This window comes from Cervus canadensis, chromosome 14 (genome assembly GCF_019320065.1).
Source record: "Cervus canadensis isolate Bull #8, Minnesota chromosome 14, ASM1932006v1, whole genome shotgun sequence".
NCBI classification, from domain to species: domain Eukaryota; kingdom Metazoa; phylum Chordata; class Mammalia; order Artiodactyla; family Cervidae; genus Cervus; species Cervus canadensis.
Window position 1 is genome coordinate 26,091,409 of NC_057399.1, and position 22,235 is coordinate 26,113,643.

General features: G+C 37.8%; 1 protein-coding gene across 1 annotated transcript in view; it reads right to left on the reverse strand.

Moving 5' to 3' along the window:
* Positions 1-22,235, reverse strand: part of SMC5 (structural maintenance of chromosomes 5) — a 104,892-nt gene that overhangs the window by 74,880 nt on the left and 7,777 nt on the right. The window contains exon 3 of the mRNA XM_043486753.1: positions 12,594-12,646. Coding sequence (XP_043342688.1) covers positions 12,594-12,646 — 53 coding nt within the window. The remainder of the gene's footprint in view (positions 1-12,593; positions 12,647-22,235) is intronic.

Below are 22,235 nucleotides of genomic sequence, written 5' to 3' on the forward strand. Positions count from 1 at the left end.
TGCCAATATCTGCTGGATCAAACAAAAAAGAAGTGAATTCCAGAAAAACATCTACTTCTGCTTCACTGACTACACTAAAGCCTTTGACTGTGTGGATACAATAAACTGTGGAAAATTCTTAAAAGAATTGGGAATACCAGACCACCTTACCTGTCTCCTGAGAAATCTGTATGCAGGTCAAGAAGCAACAGTTAGAACCAGATATGGAACAATGGACTAGTTGTTCAAAACTGGGAAAGGAGTAGGTCAAGGCTATATATTGTAACCCTGCTTATTTAACTTACATACAGAATATATCAAGCAAAATGCCGGGCTGGATGAAGCACAAGCTGGAATCAAGAAGGCTGGGAGAAATGTCAATAACCTCAGATATGCAGATGATGCCACCCTTAAGGAAGAAAGCAAAGAGGAACTAAAGAGTCTCTTGATGAAAGTGAAAGAGGACAGTGAAAAAGCTGTCTTAAAACTCAACATTCAAAAAACTAACATCATGGCATCCGGTCCATTACTTCATGGCAAACAGATGGGGAAACAATGGAAACAGTGACAGACTTTATTTTCTTGGGCTCCAAAATCACTACAAATGGTGACTGCAGCCATCAAATTAAAAGATACTTGCACCCTGGGAAAAAAGCTATGACCAACCTAGACAGTATTAAAAAGCAGAGACATCACTTTGCCAACAAAGATACATATAGTCTAAGCTATGGTTTTTCCGGTAGTCATGTATGGATATGAGAGCTGGACCATAAAGAAGGCTGACTGCTAATGAATTGATGCTATGGTCTGTGGTGTTGGAGAACTCTTGAGAGTCCCTTGGACTGCAAGGAGATCCAACCAGTCCATTCTAAAGGAAATCAGTCCTGAATATTCATTGGAAGGACTGATCCTCTAAAGGAAATCAGTCCTGAATATTCATTGGAAGGACTGATCCTGAAGCTGAAGCTCCAATACTTTGGCTACCTGATATGAAGAGCCAACTCATTACAAAAGACCCTGATGCTGGGAAAAACTGAAGTCAGGAAAAGAAGGGAACGACACAGGACAAGATGTTTGGATGGCATTACTGACTCAATGGACATAAGTTTGAGCAAGCTCTAGGAGATCGTGAAGGACAGGGAAGCCTGGTGTGTGGCAGTACACAGGGTCGCAAAGAGTCGGACGTGACTGAGCGACTGAACAACAATATATTCCATGACGGCAGAATGCTGTTCCCCTCCAAAAAAAATGCTGTATCCCTCAATGTACTAAAAAATATTTTAAAAATGACTGCATAAATGCATGTCAGAGACCATTTATTCTACCCACCATTCCCTTCAACGAATATATGACCAGTTATTGCCTCCATTCAACAGCAATGACAGTTTTGACAACTGATAATCAGCCATTTGGGGCTTGGTATTCTCAAAGCCACAAGGACCCTAATGGAACAAAAGAGCACAACATAATCATGTTGCGTATGTGGAAAGGAAATCTTCCCTTGTGCTAGACGTGGTAACAGAACTCTGGTTAACAGTCGCTGGTTAGATTATTAGAGTAGCTATTGAACCCCAGAATAGTTTACCTCTTTAGATAACAACAAGACAACTGGGCTGTGGTGACTCAGAGTAAAAAGTAAGGAGTGCTTAAGACCTACAGCCATCCTTAATGGACTTCTGAAACTTAAATGTTAATACTCTTTGTGTTTTATAAATATACTGGTTTAGTATACTTTTTCAGTTTCAGTATCTAGGAAACCATCATGATCAATGCTAACCTAGGAGTATCTTGGCAATTACAGTCATATCTCAGGTACAATTGTGGGTTTGGTTCCAGAACACTGCAATAAAGTAAACATTGCAATAAAGTGTACTGTATCAATTTTTTGGTTTCCCAGTACAAGTGAAAGTTATGTTTATACTATACTGTAGTCTACTAAGTGTGCAAAAGCATTACATCTAAAACAATAACCTACCTTAGTAAAAATATTTTATTTCTAAAAAATGCTAACCATCATTTGACAATGCAGAGTTGCCTCAAAATTTTAATTTATATAAATACATCTGCAAAGCACAATGAAACAAGGTATGCTTGTGTTTTTTAAACTGAAATATAATTCACAAATCATAGAATCCACCATTTTAATGTGTACAATTAATGTTTTTTTTAAAAAGATGGTAAATGTATAGAATTTACTATTTTAGCCATTTTTAGGTGTCCAGTTAAAGGTGTGCATCAACAGGGGTTTTTAAGTACATTCACAAAGTTATGCAGCCATCACCATCATCTAATTTCAGAATATTTTTATCATGCAAAAGAAGAGCCCATACCTGTTAAGCCAGTCACTCCTCATTCTTTCCTCCACTCAAACACCAGGTACCACTAATCTATTTTCTGTCTCATGAATTTACTTATTCTGGACATTTCACATAAATGGATGGAGAAGGAAATGGCAACCCACTCCAGTGTTCCTGCCTGGAGAATCCCAGGGATGGGGGAGCCTAGGGGGCTGTCGTCTATGGGGTCACACAGAGTCGGACACGAATGAAGCGACTTAGCAGCAGCAGCATATAAATGGAATCATGCACATGCAATGTTTTGTGTCTAGTTTCTTCACCAAGCATAATCTTTGCAAGGTTTACCCATGTTATAGGATCTATCAGTACTTCAGTCCTTTGTATGGCTCAATAATGTGTTATAGTATGGATATATCACAATTTGTTTAGCCATTTTTCAGGCAATGGACATGTGAGTTATTCATAATTTTCATCATTAAAATTAGGAAAAAGCTATGTTATGCCAGTGAGCAATCATTCTCTAGAACAGTGACAGGACCAAAGAACACTTGTATTTAAAATTTAACAGATACTGCAGAATAGGATATAGTGCCTATACTCCCACAATAGTGCATAACAGGATTCTCTTTTCTGTAACTTCATATAATTGAACTTTATTTTAACTTTTTCTAAGCTGAGAGGAAAACAATCTTCATCTTGATTTCCTTTGTAACTGGTAAGATGTGGTCTTTTTTTTTTTTTATATATACTTGTCATTTATAGTACTTTGTATTAAACTTCTTTGCTTGTTTCCTATTAAGTTGCTTATAATTTTTACTGACTTAATGAGATATTGAAATCTTAGTAATTTTAAGACATGTACATATTATCTGTGCTGAAAATGTTTCCTCCCATCTGTCACTCATTTTTAATTATGGCACCATTATTTTGGACTGAATTTTTATGGAGCCTAAATTTCCTTTTTTTTTCTTTTCCAGGCAAGGTTTTATAGGGCTCATGCTGCAGCATGAGGGAGTGAAAACATGAGTCTGGTACCCATGCACTCCAAAAGAGGAGCTGTTTGGGTCCTTAAAACAGGTAACAACAGGGGCAGCTTATGTGGGTTGGGCAGGAGGTATAGCTTAATCTGCCCGCCACCCTGTCCACCACCTTGGTGGTGCTGTGTGCAAGAACCACACACAGTGCCCTGCTTTTGCTACTGGTACTTGTCGGTTTATGGCCTTTTCTGTACCTTATTGTTTATAATTGTACCAACTGCCATGTGTGCAGTTATTTTCAGTCCCTTATAGTTTCTCTGCATTCTGTTGCTTCAGGGGATATTTCTCCATGTTCAAGTATTCTGAGAAACGGTCCCAGGTCCCAGCCGATCTTAAGTGAAGACCTGCTATCCTCAGCCTACCTTATCACAGGTTGGGCAGAGGCCAAGCAGTTCTGGGCATCAAAACAGCCTTCTCTTCCTTAGAGTTTCTTCTATCTTCCTTTATATGGTTACTGGCTATCCTGTTTTACTGAGAAAGGTCTTTTTCCCTTCCCTGAGATTTAAAAAATATTCTACACCATTTTTCTATTCTTTTTTAAACATACATATTTTTTCACTCAAGTCTTTAACAAATCAAGATTTTACTTATGTACAGGGTTACCTGATAAAGCTCTAAATGTATCTGTTTTAAACAACTAACAGCCAATTATCTCAACTCAGTTCAAGTAATTTACGTGCTAAGCTGTGTCCAACAGACTCTTTGCGAACCCACGGATTGCAGCCTGCCAGGCTCCTCTGTCCATGGAACTTTCCAAGCAAGAATACTGGGGTGGTTTGCCATTTCCTTCTTCAGGAGATCTTCCTAACGGAGAAATTGAACCCGCATCTCTTACATCTCCTGCCCTGGCAGGTGGATTCTTTACTACTCTGCTACATGGGAAAGGAGCCAGGAATCAAGGTAAATTAGAAGTGGTCAAACAGGAGATGGCAAGAGTGAACATCGACATTTTAGGAATCAGTGAACTAAAGTGGACTGGAATGGGTGAGTTTAACTCAGATGACCATTATATCTACTACTGTGGATAAGAATCCCTTAGAAGACATGGAGTAGCCATCACAGTCAACAAAAGTCTGAAATGCAGTACTTGGATGTGATCTCAAAAACGACAGAACGATCTCTGTTCATTTCCAAGGCAAACAATTCATAATTACAGTAATCCAAGTCCATGCCCCAACCGGTAATGCTGAAGAAGCTGAAGTTGAATGGTTCTATGAAGACCTACAAGACCTTCTAGAACTAACACCCAAAAAAGATTACTTTTCATTTTAAGGGACTGGAATGCAAAAGTAGGAAGTTAAGAGATACCTGGAGTAACAGGCAAATTCAACCTTGGAGTACAAAATGGAGCAAGGCAAAGGTAACAGTTCTGCCAAGAGAACGCACTGGTCATAGCAAACGCCCTCTTCCAACAACACAAGAGAAGACTCTACACATGGACATCACCAGATGGTCAATACTGAAACCAGACTGCTTATATTCTTTGCAGCCAAAGATGGAGAAGCACTGTACACTCAGCAAAAACAAGACAGGGAGCTGACTGTGACTCAGATCATGAACTCCTTATTGCCAAATTCAGACTTAAATTGAAGAAAGTAGGGAAAACCACTAACCACTCAGGTATGACCTAAATCAAATCCCTTACGACTTGGAAGTGACAAGTAAATTCAAGATTAGATCTGATAGACAGAGTGCCTGAAGAACTATGGACAGAGGTTTGTGACATTGTACAGGAGGCAGTGATCAAGACCATCCCAAAGAAAAAGAAATGCAAAAAGGCAAAATGGTTGTCTGAGGAGGCCTTACAAATAGCTGAGAAAAGAAGAGATGCTAAAGGCAAAGGAGAAAAGGACGGATATTTCCATTTGAATGCAGAGTTCCAAAGAATAGCATGGAGAGATAAGAAAGCCTTCCTCAGTGATCAATGCAAAGAAATAGAGGAAAACAACAGAATGGGAGAGACTAGAGATCTCTTCAAGAAAATTGGAGATACCAAGGGAACATTTCATGCAAATACGGGCACAATAAAGGACAGAAACGGTATGGAACAGAAGAAGATATTAAAAAGAGGTGGCAAGAAAACACAGAACTATACAAAAACAGTCTTCATGACCCAGATAAACATGATGGTGTGATCACAAACCTAGAGCCACACATCCTGGAATGTGAAGTCAAGCGGGCCTTAGAAAGCATCACTATGAACAAACCTATTGGAGGTGATGGAATTCCACTTCAACTATTTCAAATCCTAAAAGATGATTCTGTTAAAAGTATTGCACTCAATGTGCCAGCAAATTTGGAAAACTCGGCAGTGGCCACAGGACTGGAAAAGGTGAGTTTTTATTCCAATCCCAAAGAAAGGCAATGCCAAAGAATGTTCAAACTACCGCACAATTGCCCTCATCTCACACACTAGTAAAGTAATGCTCAAAATTCTCCAAGCCAGGCTTCAGCAGTATGTGAACCACAAAGTTGCAGACGTTCAAAATGGATTTAGAAAAGGCAGAGGAACCAGAGATCAAATTGCCAATATCCACTGGATCATCAAAAAAGCAAGAGAATTCCAGAAGAACATCTACTTCTGCTTTATTGATTACGCCAAAGTCTGACTGTGTAGATCACAACAAACTGTGGAAAATTCTTGACTAGATGGGAACACCAGACCACCTTACCTGCCTCCTGAGAAACCTATATGCAGGTCAAGAAGCAAGAGTTTAAATCAGACATGAAACAACGGACTTGGTTCAAAATTGGGAAAGGAGTACATCAAGGCTGTATATAGTCACATGCTTATTTAACTTACATGCAGAGTTTATCATGTGCAATGCCAGGCTGGATGAAGCACAAACTGGAATTAAGATTTCCGGTAGAAGTATCAACAACCTCAAATACGTTGATGACACTGATGGCAGAAAGCAAAGAACTAAACAGCCTCTTGATAAAAGTGAAAGAGGAGAGTGAAAAAGCTGTCTTAAAACACAACATTCAAAAAACTAACATCATGGCATCTGGTCCCACCACCTCATGGCAAATAGATGAGGAAACAATGCAAACAGTGACATACTTTATTTTCTTGGGCTCCAAAATCACTGCAGATGGTGACTGCAGTCATGAAATTAAAAGATGTTTACTCCTTGGAAGAAAAGCTACGACCAACCTAAACAGCACATTAAAAAGCAGAGACATTACTTTAACGACAAAGGTCCATCTAGTCAAAGCTCTGGTTTTTCCAGTCGTCATGTATGAATGTGAGAGTTGGACTATAAAGAAACCTGAGCGCCAAAGAATTGATGCTTTTGAACTGTGGTGTTGGAGAAGACTCTTGAGTGTCCTGAATCAGTCCTGAATATTCATTGGAAGGACGATGCTGAAGCTGAAATTCCAATACTTTGGCCACCTGATATGAAGAAGTGACTCACTGGACAAGACCCTAATGCTGGGGAAGATTGAAGGCAGGAAGAGAAGGGGACAGCAGAGGATGAGATGGTTGGATGGCATCACCAATTCGACTGACATGAGTTGAGCAAGCTCTGGGAGTTGCTGATGGACAGGGAAGCATAAGGTACTGCATTCCATGGGGTTGCAAAGAGTCAGACATGACCCAGCAACTGAACTTAACTAAACCTGGGAGAGTGAAAGTCACTCAGTTGTGTCCGACTCTTTGTAACCCCATGGACTATACAGTCTATGGAATTCTCCAGGCCAGGATACTGGAGTGGGGAGCCATTCCTTTCTCCAGGGGATCTTTCCAACCCAGGGGTCGAACCCAGGTCTCCCGCACTGCAGGAGGATTCTTTACCAGCTGAGCCACCAGGGAAGCCTGCAGTAATTTATATCCCATGCTTACACAGCCACCTTTACAAACCTTTACATAGCTACCTTACATACCACCTCTCAATAAATTAAACTCTTATATGCGTTTAGAACTGTTACTATTTTCTTCATTCTACTCCTCTGGTTTTTCTGTACTAATACCATACTATTAACAGCTTTATTAACTTGCCACCTATATGTAAAAAAATGAAACCAGAACATTCTCTAACACCACTCACAAAAATAAACTCAAAATGGATTAAAGACCTGAATGTAAGGCTGGATACTATAAAACTCTTAGAGGAAAGGAAAACATAGGCAGAACACCCTTTGACATAAACCACAGCATTATCTTTTTGAACCGATCTACAGTAATGAAAATAAAAGCAAAAATAAACAAATGGGACCTACTTAACTTGAGAGCTTTTGCAAAGCAAAGGAAACTATAAACAAGACAAAAAGACAATCCTCAGAATGGGAGAAAACTATTTGCAAATGAAGCAGCTGACAAGGGATTAATTTCCAAACTATACAAACTCTCATGCAGCTCAGTATCAAAAACAACAACCCAACCAAACAACAGGCAGAAGACTTAAAGACATTTCTCTAGAGAAGGCATACATTGATCTCAACAAACACATTTGAGAAGATGCTCAACATCCCTAATTATTAGAGAAATGCAAATCAAAACTATAATGAGGTATCACTTCACACTAGTCAGAATGGCCATCATCAGAAAACTCTACAAACAGTAAACGCTAGAGAGGTGTGGAGAAAAGGAAACACTCCTATACTGTTGGGAATGCAAATTGGTATAGCCACTACAAAGAACAGTATGGAGATTCCCTAAGAAACTAAACACAGAATCACCATATGATTTACACTATTTAAGAGCCAAGAAATGGAAGCAACCTAAATGTCCACCAACAGAGAAATGGATAAAGAAAGTCTGGTACACATAAACAATGGATTACTACTCAGCCATAAAAAGAATGAAATAATGTCATCTTCAACAACATGAATGGACCTAGAAATGATCATACTAAGTGAAGTAACTCAGAGAAAAATAAATATCATATGGTAACACATATGTGTGGAATCTCTAAAAAAAAAAAAAAAAAAAGTGATACAAAAGAACTTATTTGCACAACAGAAACAGACTCAGATTTCCAAAGCATATTTGTGGTCACCAGGTGAGGACATGTGGGGGAAAGGGATAAATTAGTTTGGGATTAACATATACACACTACTAAATATAAAATAGATAATCAACGAAGATCTCCTATATTGCACAGGAAACTCTACTCAATATTCTGTAATAACCTATATAGGAAAAGAATTTGAAAATGAATAGATATATGTATAACTGAATCACTTAGCTGTACAGTGATGGAACTAACATTGTATATCAACTATACTCCTATGTAAAATAAAAATTAAATTAAAAAAAAAAAAGCTTTACTGTTCACTTTAACATCTGTTACACAAATGCCTTATTCATGATTGTGCTTTTTCAAAACCTCTTGGGTTTCTGGCACATTTATTCTTCCAGATGAACTTTATAATCAACTTATACACTGTTGAGACTCTCACTGGAATTATATCAAATTTATGCATTAGTGTGGAAATTACTGGCATGCTGATGATGATTGCAATTTTGTATTTTTAGAACATAATAAGCTTCCCCATTTATTCAGGCCTTAGTTTTATATCCTTCAGTAAAACACCATCATTATATTTTAGTGAACTGAACATAATCTCTTAACTGTTTCCTTACATGTGGGCCTCTTTCTCATCTCTACATAAATTTTAAAATTTTCCAACAATTTTTGAATAAAAAGATCATTTCTTTATATCCCATAAAATGACAGGGCTATTAGGTATTTTTTAAGAGCTATTTCAGCTATGAAAACTCAATAACTTTCTATAAACATTCCAAAAAATGATCTAAAAATCATCTAAAGAATGCACATATTGTGCACACGTTTATTATGTATAAAAAACAAAGTATATACATGAAGGATATACTGCTTTCATCTTGGAGAGGAACTCTCATCCATCAGAAATCACTGCCAAGAGCAGTAGACTTAGAATATCTAGGTTAAGGGAAACGAATACTATAATGAATTATTGATTTCTGCCATAAGGGAGGGAATAGAAAATGGTGACATAAATGCCAAGTTTTTGCCATATAAGAAATTCACCAAACTATTAACAAAGGTTGTTTCTAGAAGTGGAATTGTCAAGAGAGCCTTCATTTTCTACTTTTTATAACCCTAGATTAAGTTTTTTTCTCTAACAATCAAGTATTTTGCTTTCAAAATTCAGGGAAAAAAAAAAATTTCCCTGCTGGTCCAGTGGTTAAAAATATGCCTTCCAATGCAGGGGATGCAGGTTTGATCCTGGTCAGGGGACTAAGAACCCACATACTGCAGAGCAACTAAGCCAGTGCACAACTAGGGAGCCGGAGCTACAAATAAAATAGAGAGACTGTGTATCGCAGTTACTGAGTCTGCATGCTCTAGAGATGCCACAACTAGAAAGAAGCCTGCATGCCTTAACAATGATCCTGTGGGTGCAACTGAGATGCAGCCAAATAAATATTTCTGAAAGATAAAAAAAAAAAGCTTAAGTTTGTAAAAATACTGCAGCTTCTTAATGAATAATTAATATTTAATAGTGGTATAGTATTATCTCATTATCTCCCATAAATTTCTAATTTCTTATGAATTTTTCCAGAAAAAAGTTCTTACAATTCAGGCTTTAAAAGATGCATTAAAGAAAAAAGAAACTTACTTTTCTGGATGAAGTATTCCTTAAATATTATTTCTAATATTAATGTCATAATATAGTCTTATACCATTGATGCTGAAGAAGGTGAAGTTGAACAATTCTATTAAGACCTTTAAGACCTTCTAGAACCAACCAAAAAAAGATGTCCTTTTCATTGTAGGGTACTAGAAAGCAAGAGTAGGAAGTCAAGAGATACCTAGAGGAACAGGCAAGTTTGGCCTTGGAGTACAAAATGAAACAGGGCAAAGGCTAACAGAGTTTTCTCAAGAGAACACACTGGACATAGCAAACACCCTCTTACAACACAAGAGATGACCCTACACACATACATCACCAAATGGTCAATACCGAAATAAGACTGATCATATTCTTTACAGTTAAAGATGGTGTAACTCTATACAGTCAGCAAAACCAAGACCCGGAGCTGTGGCTCAGATAATCAGCTCCTCATTGCAAAACTCAGGCTTAACTTGAAGAAAGCAGGGAAAACCACTAGGCCATTCAGGTATGACCTAATTCAAATCCCTTATGATCATACAGTAGAGGTGATGAATAGATTCACGAGATTAGATCTGGTAGCTAGAGTGTCTGAAGAACTATGGACAGAGGTCCATAACCTTGTACAGGAGGCAGTGACCAAAACCACCCCAAAGGAAAAGAAATGCACAAAGGCAAAATGGTTGTGTAAGGAGGCTTTACACATAGCTGAGAAAAGAAAAGCAAAAAGCAAGGGCAAAAGGGAAAGACATACCCAACTGAAAGCAGAGTTCCAAAAAATAGAAGAGATAAGAAGGCCTTCTTAAATGGACAGTGCAAAGTAGAGGAAAATGACAGAATGGGAAAGACATGGGGTTGCAAAGAGTTGGACACGACTGAGCAACTTCACTTCAGAAATCTTTTCAAAAAAACTAGAGATATCAGTGGAACATTTCATGCAAGAATGAGCATGATAAAGGACAGAAACAGTAAGGACCTAACAAAAGCAGAAGAGATTAAAAAGAGGTGGAAAGAATACAGAGAAGAACTATACAAAAAAAGGTCTTAATGATCCAGATAACCAAGATGGTGTGGTCACTCACCTAGAGCTTGACATCCTAGAGTGAAGTCAAGTGGGCCTTAGGAAGCTTTACTACAAACAAGGTTAGTGAAGTAATGGAATTCCAGCTGAGCTATTTAAAATCCTAAAAGATGATGCTGTAGAAGTGTTGCACTCAGAATGTCAGCAAATTTGGAAAACTCAGCAGTGGTCAGAGGACTGGAAAAGGTCTGTTTTCATTCCAATCCCAGAGAAGGGCAGTGTTAATCTACAAACTATTGTATAATTATGCACATTGTGCATGCTAGTAAGGTTATACTGAAAATCCTTCAAGCTTGGCTTCAACAGTATGTGAACTAAGAATTTCCAGATGTACAACTGGGTTTAGAGAAGGCAGAGGAAACAGAGATTAAACCACCAACATTCATTGGATCATAGAGAAACCAAAGCAATTCCAGAAAAACATCTACTTCTGCTTCATTGACTATGGTAAAGCCTTTGACTGCGTGGATCACAACAAACTGGAAAATCTTAAAGAGATGGGAATACCAAACCACCTTACCTGCCTCCTGAGAAACCTGTATGCTGGTCAAGAAGCAACCTTTAGAACCAGTTAGAACCTTTCATGGACTGGTTAAAACTTGTAAAATGAGTACCACAAGGCTGTATGCTGTCATTCCATTTATTTAACCTCTATACAGAGTACATCATGAAAAATGCTGGGCTGGATGAATCACAAGCTGGAATCAAGACTGCCGGGAGAAACATCAACAACCTCAGACATGTAGATGATACTACTCTAATAGCAGAAAGTGATAAGAAATTAAAGAGTCTCTTGATGAGGATTAAAGAGTGAAAAAGTTGGCTTAAAACTCAACATTCAAAAAACTTAAGATCATGGCATCCAGTCACATCCCTTCATGGCAAATAGAGAGGGGAAAAGTGGAAGCAGACTTTATTTTCTTGGGCTCCAAAATTACTGCAGTGACTGCAGCCACAAAATTAAGACACTTGCTCCTTAGAAGGAAAACTATGACAAACCTAGACAGCATATTAAGAAGAAAAGATATCATTTTGCCGACAAAGGCCCATATGGTCAAAGCTACGCTTTTTCCAGTAGTCATGTATGAATGTGAGAGTTGGAAAATAAAGAAGGCTGAGCACTGAAGAACCGATGCCACAGAATTGTGGTGCTAGAGATGACTCTTGACATTCTCTTGGACAGCAAGGAGATCAAACTAGTCAATCTTAAAGGAAATCAACCCTGAATGTTCATTGGAAGGACTGATGCTGAAGCTCCCGTACTTTGGCATCTGATGTGAACAGCCAACTCATTGAAAAATACCCTGATGCTAGGAAAGACTGAAGGCAAAAGAAGGCGGTGTCAGAGGATGAGATGGTTGGATAGCATCATCAACGAACCAGATGTGAATCTGAGCAAACTCCAGGAGATAGCGAAGATCAGGGAAGCCTGGAGTGCTGTAGTTCATGGGGTTGCAAACAGTCAGACAGGACTTAGCGACTGAACAACAAGAATAAACTCTGTATTATTACTCTTGACTAAAGTCATCAGGAATGCATGAACATAAACTAAGAAATTATGCAGAAAAAACTGGTTTCAGTACTTTTAACACTTACAATTCAATTTCAACCATGCCCTTGGAACATCCTCTCTTCACAAAAAAGCCAACCTAAGATATAAAAAGAGACAAAGTGAGCTGTGTAGTGACATTCCCAGGTGAGATGTAGCAAAGTCATTATTATTTGTCAGATCAAGATTCTTTCCATAATTATTCTGTACATTCATTCCCTTCACTTTCTAACTGTACCCTTTCCAGATTTAGGCTCCTCCAATGTTTCCACTCACAGATGATAACATTCTAAGATATCAATATTTTAATATTCTAATATTTACTGACCTTTCTATGTGTCTAACAGCCTCTTACAAAGTTCATGACAAAGCTATTTACAGTAAGTAGTGCAGAGCAAAAATCTGAGTCCAAGTTATCGAGCTCCAGATCCTGAGTACTTCTATAGAGCTGCACTGATTAAATATTATTAATCATCATTCTAAATAATAGTTCCCATCCTGCTATTAATTAGTAAACACCTATCACCAAGTACTTTTTAAAAAGTCCAATAAATACAGTAAATACAATTTAAGTGAGCACAATTTATATCATAAAATAGATATATTTAAGCTACTTCCTATATGTATGTGAGTGTAAAGTATAAAAAAGACCCTGGGCCTAAAAAAATCAGATTGGATCTTAAATCAGGCTATAATTAAGTAATACTCAAAAAAGGTGGGAAATACACCTTGCAAATAATTGTTTTTTTGATAGCGGTAATGACAATGATGATGACAATTATAACCACAACAGTTAACATTTATTAAGCATTACTATGTTTATGTTCTAAGCACCTGATATACAATTTTCTCATTTAATACTCATGAGCAAATTTATGAGATATGTATTATATCCATTTTATAGATGCTGAAACTGAGAACCAGAAAGATGAAAAAGAAAGTCTGCTCCTGTAACAAGAAGTACAGTTTAATGATCAAGAGTACAGGCTTCCACATAAACCGTGTCCAGTTCAAATAGCTCTGCCATATACAAGCTGTTCCACCTTGACCAGGTTACTTAACATCTGTTTCAGTTTTTTCATAAATAAGGAAAACAATGGCATTTTTTAGGAGTGGGGCATCTGCTCATTAGGTTGCAATAATTAACATACTTGGTACCAAATGGAAGAAATGAAAAAATTAGAAGGCAGTTCTTATTATAAAGTATTTGTACCAGTGGTGCAGAACATGCTTGTACTAAATTTTTATATTGCATTTAAATAGAAATAGAACATTAAAATTTTTTTTGCTAAGAACTTGTACATCCCCTGAACACATCTGTGAATACATAAAGGTCTGCAATCTGTCATCTAAGAAAACTGCACTTCACAGCCTCCTTTAAAAAGCCTACCACTCAAGGGTGAGGACAGATGTATCGTCATGACAAAAATAAAGAAGAAGGTTGGTGAAAATTGTTACAGACCAATCCATTCTAACTATGGCAGCCCTTGGAATATAATCCAGCAGACCATTACAGAGAGACAACGATTTAATAAACAATTTCTGACAATTTAAAAAACTACATATAGGGAATTCCCTGGCAGTCCAGTGGTTACAACTGGCACTTTCACTGCCAAAGGCCTGCATTAGATTTCTGGTTGGGGAACTAAAATCCCACAAGCTGTGCAGTGCGGCCAAAAAACAAACACCACATGATATTAATAAAAATCTGAGTATGTCCTTGGAAATTATCTACTCCAACCCCTGTTCTCTGAAATAAAAACTGAATTCCAGACAACTGACTCAGATTACAAAATCAATCATTAACAAAGCAGTATCTTTTCTACCTCATAAAAGCCTCCCTTATAGCATTAAAAATTTTGTTTTGAATAGGTTATTTACAATCTTAAGGGGTATATAGATCAATCTTGTAACCTACATTAAATTTTTGTGTTGTTTAGTCGCTAAGTTGTGTCTGACTCTTTTGTAACGCCATGGACTGTAGCCCGCCCAGCTCCTTCTGTTCATGAGATTCTCCAGGCAAGCATACTGGATTGGGTTGTCATTTTCTTCCACAGAAGATTTTTCCAACCCAGGGATTGAACCTGCATCTCCTGCGCTGGCAGGTAGATTCTTTATCATGGAGACACCACGTAAGCCAGCACATTAAATATTAAGCTTTGCTTAAAAACCTGTAGTATCACTTTGATTATATTGTAATATTTACAGTAGTTTTAGAAAAATAAAAGAATCATTTGAAGTTTTAAAAATATTTTACAATAAAAAAAATATTTCACAGTGAAATAACTCAACTTTCAGACTTTCTTTTTAAAATGTTTTTATGTGAAATATATACCAACAGTATATACAAACTTCATGAACTGTTTAGAAATAATAAAACAACTATATATCTACCAGTTTAAGAAACTGATCACTGATCTGACATTCCTTAATTCATGCTAACTGCATCCTTTTTCTCTCAACTAATGGGGAAGAATTAGGGGAAGAAATAGTTAGGCATTTGGGATTGACATGTACACACTGTTATAGATTTTAAATAGATAACCAATAAGGTCCTACTGTGTATGTATAGCACGGGGAACGCTCCTCAATGCTATTTGGCAGCCTGGATGGGAGGGGAGTTTGGGGGAGAATGGATACATGTATACGCATGGCTGAGTACCTTTGCTGTCCAGCTGAAACTATCATAACATTGTTAATCGGCTATACTCCAATATAAAATAAAAAGTTTAAAAAATGAAACAACAACAAATGTAATCTCTACACTGATTTAATTATCTCTAAACTGATAATTCCTTTGTTTTTGTTTTTTACTGTATGAGACTCCAAATGTTTTTGACTGTTCCAGAAACAAACTCACATTACATGTATTTTTCCAAGATGGTATTTTTCCTTAAAATTATGTTTTTGATATTTAACCAATGAGCCAAAGTTTGTTTTCATTGTCATATAATATTCAATTGTATTTGACTATTCCAGAATTTACTGCAAACAATACTTCTATAAGTATTTCCATGATTTCACCTAGTATAAATGCACAAAAGCTGACTAGGATACCTAGAAAGCAGAATTTTTGAGGCGCTAGATATAAGCATTTACAGATTTACTAGGTAATACCATAGCACTTTCCAAGGGGGTTGTACAAATTCATATTCCCACCAATAATTCATCAGAGTTTCCCCTGCTTTATATCCTTCTAAGCACATGGCACCAATAGAATTCTGGTGGGTCTGATAGATATACCTTACCAGGGCTAATGAGCGTTTCTCTAATAATTAATGAAGTTGAGCATCTTTTCATGTCTGTAGGAATGCACTGGTTGTCTGGGTTGCCTCTTGACTGTGAGACTTTTAAGCATATCTTTTGCTCACGTGTCTTATGAGTTGTCATTATTTTGCTTATTATATAGTTTGTGTATCAATCTTGTTACATGTGCTATATATACATGTTCCCAATTTGTGATTAGTCTTTTCTCTACAAGGTGTCTTTTAGATGAACAGAAGTTCCTTAATTTTATTATAGCTGAAATTATCAACTTTTCCTTTTAGGTCTATACTTTAAGACATTTTCATAACCTAAAGTCACAAAAATATTCTCTTCTACTACTGATCTCTTCTAAAAACTTACTGGTCAATCACATTTAGATATTTAATCCACCTGGAACTAATTTTTGTTAAAGTATGAGGAAAGGACTCAATCTCATCTTTTTGTATACCAATAACCAGTTGTCTCAGTACCATTTATCCATCTATTCCTCACTCACCTACAGTGTCAGCTCTGTCATAAATCAAGTTTTTACTAAGCTTTGTATCTTGGCTCTTTATTCAGTCACATCACACTACTCTATCCTACATCAATACCACAATGTCTTAATTTACCATAATTTTGTATCATCTTGATATCCAGTAGATAAGTTTTTCCACTTTATCCTATTGTTTTAGAAGGAGCTTAGCTATTTTTTGCCCTCTGTTTTTTCATCTAAATTTTAGAACCAGCTTGTAATTTTTAGATGGTAGCAGGATTCTGACTGGAATGACACTTATCATGACATGTACCAAATGTTAACGTTTTAAAATAAAAACTGTAATCTCTGCATACATACCTTTTATTTGCAGCTATGTAACTTAAACCTTTGTTGCTATAATATCCATAGTTGCATTTACTGTTCACTGTTAAGTGAACACAGAAATGCAACTGATTTTTGTTATACAACTTTTTAAGGGGGTTCTCAGTTCTTATTTCTAATCTGCTAATTATAATTCTTTCTAAGTTTATTATTAATTCTAAACAATACATATAACTCACAGAAAAGGTTTTGGAGTCCTTAGTAAAAATGTAAAAAGATCCTTGACTTAGTTTGGGATTCTGTAACAAAAGTCCCCCAGGGTGGGTGGCTTAAACATACATTTCTCAGAAATCTGAAGGTTAAGATATGCAAGATCAATGCATTCACAGATTCAATGTCAGTGTTACACTATCTTACATCTCAGTTCAGTTCAGTCCCTCAGTCGTGTCTGACTCTGCGACACCATGCACTCCAGCACACCAGGCCTCCCTGTCCATCACCAACTCCCTGAGTTTACTCAAACTCATGCACGTTGAATCAGTGATGCCAGCCAACCATCTCATCCTTTGTCGTCCCCTTTTCCTCCAGCCTTCAATCCTTCCCACCATCAGGGTCTTTTCAAATGAGTAAGCTCTTCACATCAGGTGGCCAAAGTATTGAAGTTTCAGCTACAGCATCAGTCCTTCCAATGAACATTCAGGACTGATTTCCTTTAGGATGGATTGGCTGGATCTCCTTGGAGACCAAGGGACTCTCAAGACTCTTCTCCAACACCACAGTTCAAAAGCATCAATTCTTTGGCGCCCAGCTTTCTTTATATTCCAACTCTCACACCTATACTTGCCTACTGGAAAAACCATAGCTTTGACTAGACGGACCTTTGTCAGCAAAGTAATGTCTCTGCTTTTTAATATGCTGACTGCGTTGGTCATAGCTTTTCTTTCAAGGAGGAGGTGTCTTTCAACTGCATGGCTGCAGTCACCAACTGCAGTGATTTTGGAGCCTCCCGAAATAAAGTCTCTCAGTTTCCACTGTTTCCCCATCTATCTGTCATGAAGTGATGGGACCAGATGCCATGATGTCAGTTTCCTGAATGTTGAGTTTTAAGCCAACTTTTGCACTTTCCTCTTTCACTTTCATGAGGAGGCTCTTTAGTTCTTCTTCACGTTCTGCCATAAGGGTGGTGTCATCTGCATATATGAGGTTACTGATATTTCTCCCAGCAAGCCTGATTCCAATTTGTGCTTCATCCACCCTAGTATTTTGCATGATGTACTCTGCATATAAGTTAAATGAGCAGGGTGACAATATTCAGCCTTGACATACTTCTTTCCCGATTTGGAATCAGTCTGTTGTTCCGTGTCCAGTTCTCACTGTTGCTTCTTGACCTGCATACAGGTTTCTCAGGAGGCCGGTAAGGTGGTCTGGTATTCCCATCTCTTGAAGAATTTTCCATAGTTTATTGTGATCCACATAGTCAAAGGCTTTGGCATAGTCAATAAAGCAGAAGTAGATGTTTTTCTGGAACTCTCTTGCTTTTACGATGATCCAGCAGATGTTGGCAATTTGATCTCTGGTTCCTCTGCCTTTCCTAAATCCAGCTTGTACATCTGGAAGTTCACGATTCATGTACTGTTGAAGCCTGGCTTGGAGAATTTTGAGCATTACTTTGCTAACATGTGAGATGAGTGCGATTGTGAGGTAGTTTGAACATTCTTTGGCACTGCCCTTCTTTGGGATTGGAATGAAAACTGACCTTTTCCAGTCCTGTGGCCACTGCTGAGTTTTCCAAATTTGCTGGTATATTGAGTGCAGCACTTTTACAGCATCATCTTATAGGATCTGAAATAGCTCAACTGAAGTTCCATTACTTCCACTAGCTTTGTTCGTAGTGATGCTTCCCCTAAGGCCCACTTGACTTTGCATTCCAAGATGTCTGGCTCTAGGTGAGTGAGTACACCATCGTGATTATCTGGGTCATGAAGACTGTTTTTGTATAGTTCTGTGTTTTCTTGCCACCTCTTTTTAATATCTCTGCTTCTGTTAGGTCCATACCGTTTCTGTCCTTTATTGTGCCCGTATTTGCATGAAATGTTCCCTTGGTATCTCCAATTTTCTTGAAGAGATCTCTAGTCTCTCCCATTCTGTTGTTTTCCTCTATTTCTTTGCATTGATCACTGAGGAAGGCTTTCTTATCTCTCCATGCTATTCTTTGGAACTCTGCATTCAAATGGAAATATCCGTCCTTTTCTCCTTTGCCTTTAGCATCTCTTCTTTTCTCAGCTATTTGTAAGGCCTCCTCAGACAACCATTTTGCCTTTTTGCATTTCTTTTTCTTTGGGATGGTCTTGATCACTGCCTCCTGTACAATGTCACAAACCTCTGTCCATAGTTCTTCAGGCACTCTGTCTATCAGATCTAATCCCTTGAATCTATTTGTCACTTCCACTGTATAGCTGTAAGGGATTTGATTTAGGTCATACCTGAGTGGTTAGTGGTTTTCCCTACTTTTTTCAATTTAAGTCTGAATTTGGCAATAAGGAGTTCACGATCTGAGTCACAGTCAGCTCCCTGTCTTGTTTTTGCTGAGTGTACAGTGCTTCTCCATCTTTGGCTGCAAAGAATATAAGCAGCCTGATTTCAGTATTGACCATCTGGTGATGTCCATGTGTAGAGTCTTCTCTTGTGTTGTTGGAAGAGGGCGTTTGCTATGACCAGTGCGTTCTCTTGGCAGAACTGTTACCTTTGCCTTGCTACATTCTGTACTCCAAGGCCAATTTTACCTGTTACTCCAGCTATTTCCTGACTTCCTACTTTTGCCTTCTAGTCCCCTAAAATGAAAAGGATTCTTTTTTGGGTGTTAGTTCTAGAAGGTTTTGGAGGTCTTTACAGAACCGTTCAACTTCAGCTTCTTACAGCATTACCGGTCAGGGCATAGACTTGGATAACTGTGATACTGAATGGTTTGCCTTGGAAACAAACAAGATCATTCTGTCGTTTCTGAGATTGTATCCAACTACTGCATTTCAGACTCTTTTGTTGACTATGATGGCTACTCCATGTCTTCTAAGGGATTCTTACTCACAGTAGTAGATATAATGGTCATCTGAGTTAAACTCACCCATTCCAGTCCACTTTAGTTCACTGATTCCTAAAATGTCGATGTTCACTCTTGCCATCTCCTGTTTGATCATTTCCAATATGACTTGATTCATGGGCCTAACATTCCAGGTTCCTATGCAATATTGCTCTTTACAGCATCGGATTTTACTTCCATTACCAGGCACATCCCCAACTGAGTGTTGTTGTTGCTTTGGCTCCATCTCTTCATTCTTTCTGGAGTTATTTCTCCACTGATCTCCCATAGCATACTGGACACCTACCGACCTGGGGAGTTCATCTTTCAGTGTCCTATCTTTTTGTCTTTTCATACTGTTCAAGGGGTTCTCAAGGAAATACTACTGAAGTGGTTTGCCGTTCCCTTCTCCAGTGGACCACATTTTGTCAGAACTCTCCACCATGACCCGGCTGTCTTGGGTGGCCCTACACGGCATGGCTCATACTTGCATTGAGTTAGATAAGGCTGTGGTCCATGTGAGCAGACTGGTTAGGTTTTTGTGATTGTGGTTTTCAGTTTGTTTGCCCTCTAACGGAGAAGGTAAGAGGCTTATAGAAGCTTCCTGATGGGAGAGACTGACTCAGGGGGAAACTGGGTCTTGTTCTGATGGGCAGGGCCATGCTCAGTAAATCTTTAATCCAATTTTCTGTTGATGGGTGACTTAACCCTATTAAATTTGCATATTAATCCATCAGGAGGCTTAGCCAAAATTTCTTTGGTTTTTAAGCAGACATTCCTACGATCTGTGAATGAGTTTTCTTTCTTTTTAACACATATCTTTTCTTTTCTACCTAGAACTTCCAATCAATGTTCAATAGTAATGATAGCAGGTAACCCTGACATGTACATTTTCATAGATATCTCCTGAAATTAAGAAAGGTCCATTCTATTCCTAGTTTACTAAGAGTTTTTAATCATAAATTATTGTGGAATTTAACAGAATGCTTTTTATTTGTTGAGAAATTATTGAGTTCTACTTCTTTAAAACATGGTGTATTATGTTAATTTTTTCCTAATAATCAATCTCTCATTTTTTGAATAACTTTGATTTGTTCACAATGTATTATATATTATTAAATTCAGCATGCTAAAGTTCCTTTTTTGTTTGTGATTTTTGCCTCCAGATTCATGAGTGAAATGGGCTTGTTATTTTCTCATGCTATCCTTGATTGATTTGGGTACCTAAAGTCACATTTCCCTGTGTAAACAGCAACTTTTGCTGTTAGGACTAATCCACATTTTGTTTTTGTCCGGTGTTCTCTATGAGAAAAAACTTACCAGCTAATTTATCTTTTCTACTTAAGAGTCAGTTTTGATAATGTAAATAGCTGTAGAAATATATACAGTCATGCCAGTCAGGATGGCTGCTATCCAAAAGTCTACAAGCAATAAATGCTGGAGAGGGTGTAGAGAAAAGGGAACCCTCTTACACTGTTGGTGGGAATGCAAACTAGTACAGCCGCTATGGAAAACAGTGTGGAGATTTCTTAAAAAACTGGAAATAGAACTGCCATATGACCCAGCAATCCCACTTCTGGGCATACACACTGAGGAAACCAGATCTGAAAGAGACACGTGCACCCCAATGTTTATCGCAGCACTGTTTATAATAGCCAGGACATGGAAGCAACCTAGATGCCCATCAGCAGACGAATGGATAAGGAAGCTGTGGTACATATACACCATGGAATATTACTCAGCCATTAAAAAGAATTCATTTGAATCAGTTCAAATGAGATGGATGAAACTGGAGCCCATTATACAGAGTGAAGTAAGCCAGAAAGATAAAGACCAATACAGTATACTAACACATATATATGGAATTTAGAAAGATGGTAATGATAACCCTATATGCAAAAACAGAAAAAGAGACACAGATGTACAGAACAGACTTTTGGACTCTGTGGAGAAGGTGAGGGTGGGATGTTTCGAAAGAACAGCATGTATATTATCTATAGTGAAACAGATCACCAGCCTAGGTGGGATGCATGAGACAAGTGCTCGGGCCTGGTGCACTGGGAAGACCCAGAGGAATCGGGTGGAGAGGGAGGTGGGAGGGGGGATCGGGATGGGGAATACATGTAAATCCATGGCTGATTCATGTCAATGTATGACAAAACCCACTGTAATGTTGTGAAGTAATTAGCCTCCAACTAATAAAAATAAAGGAAAAAAAAGAAAAATAAAATTTAAGTCTCAAAAAAAAAAAAAGAAATATATACAGTCACAACTTTTAAAACATTTACACTTTAGTGGAATGATTCTCATAATATTCTTATATTAGGAATATATAAACCTCTGCTGCATTCTTGTAATGCCCTGGTGGCAGTCATAATTATTGTGAAATGTATTGTGCATGTATTTCCACTCTTTCTTATGTTTTCTAATGATGTCCTTTTTCACATTCCTGTTTCTTTTCTCTCCTTTCTCAAGACTCCTTCTGGAATGTTTGGGCAGCGGTCATTTTTCCTCTACTTTGCTCCTCCTACTTTAACCTTTCCTGTT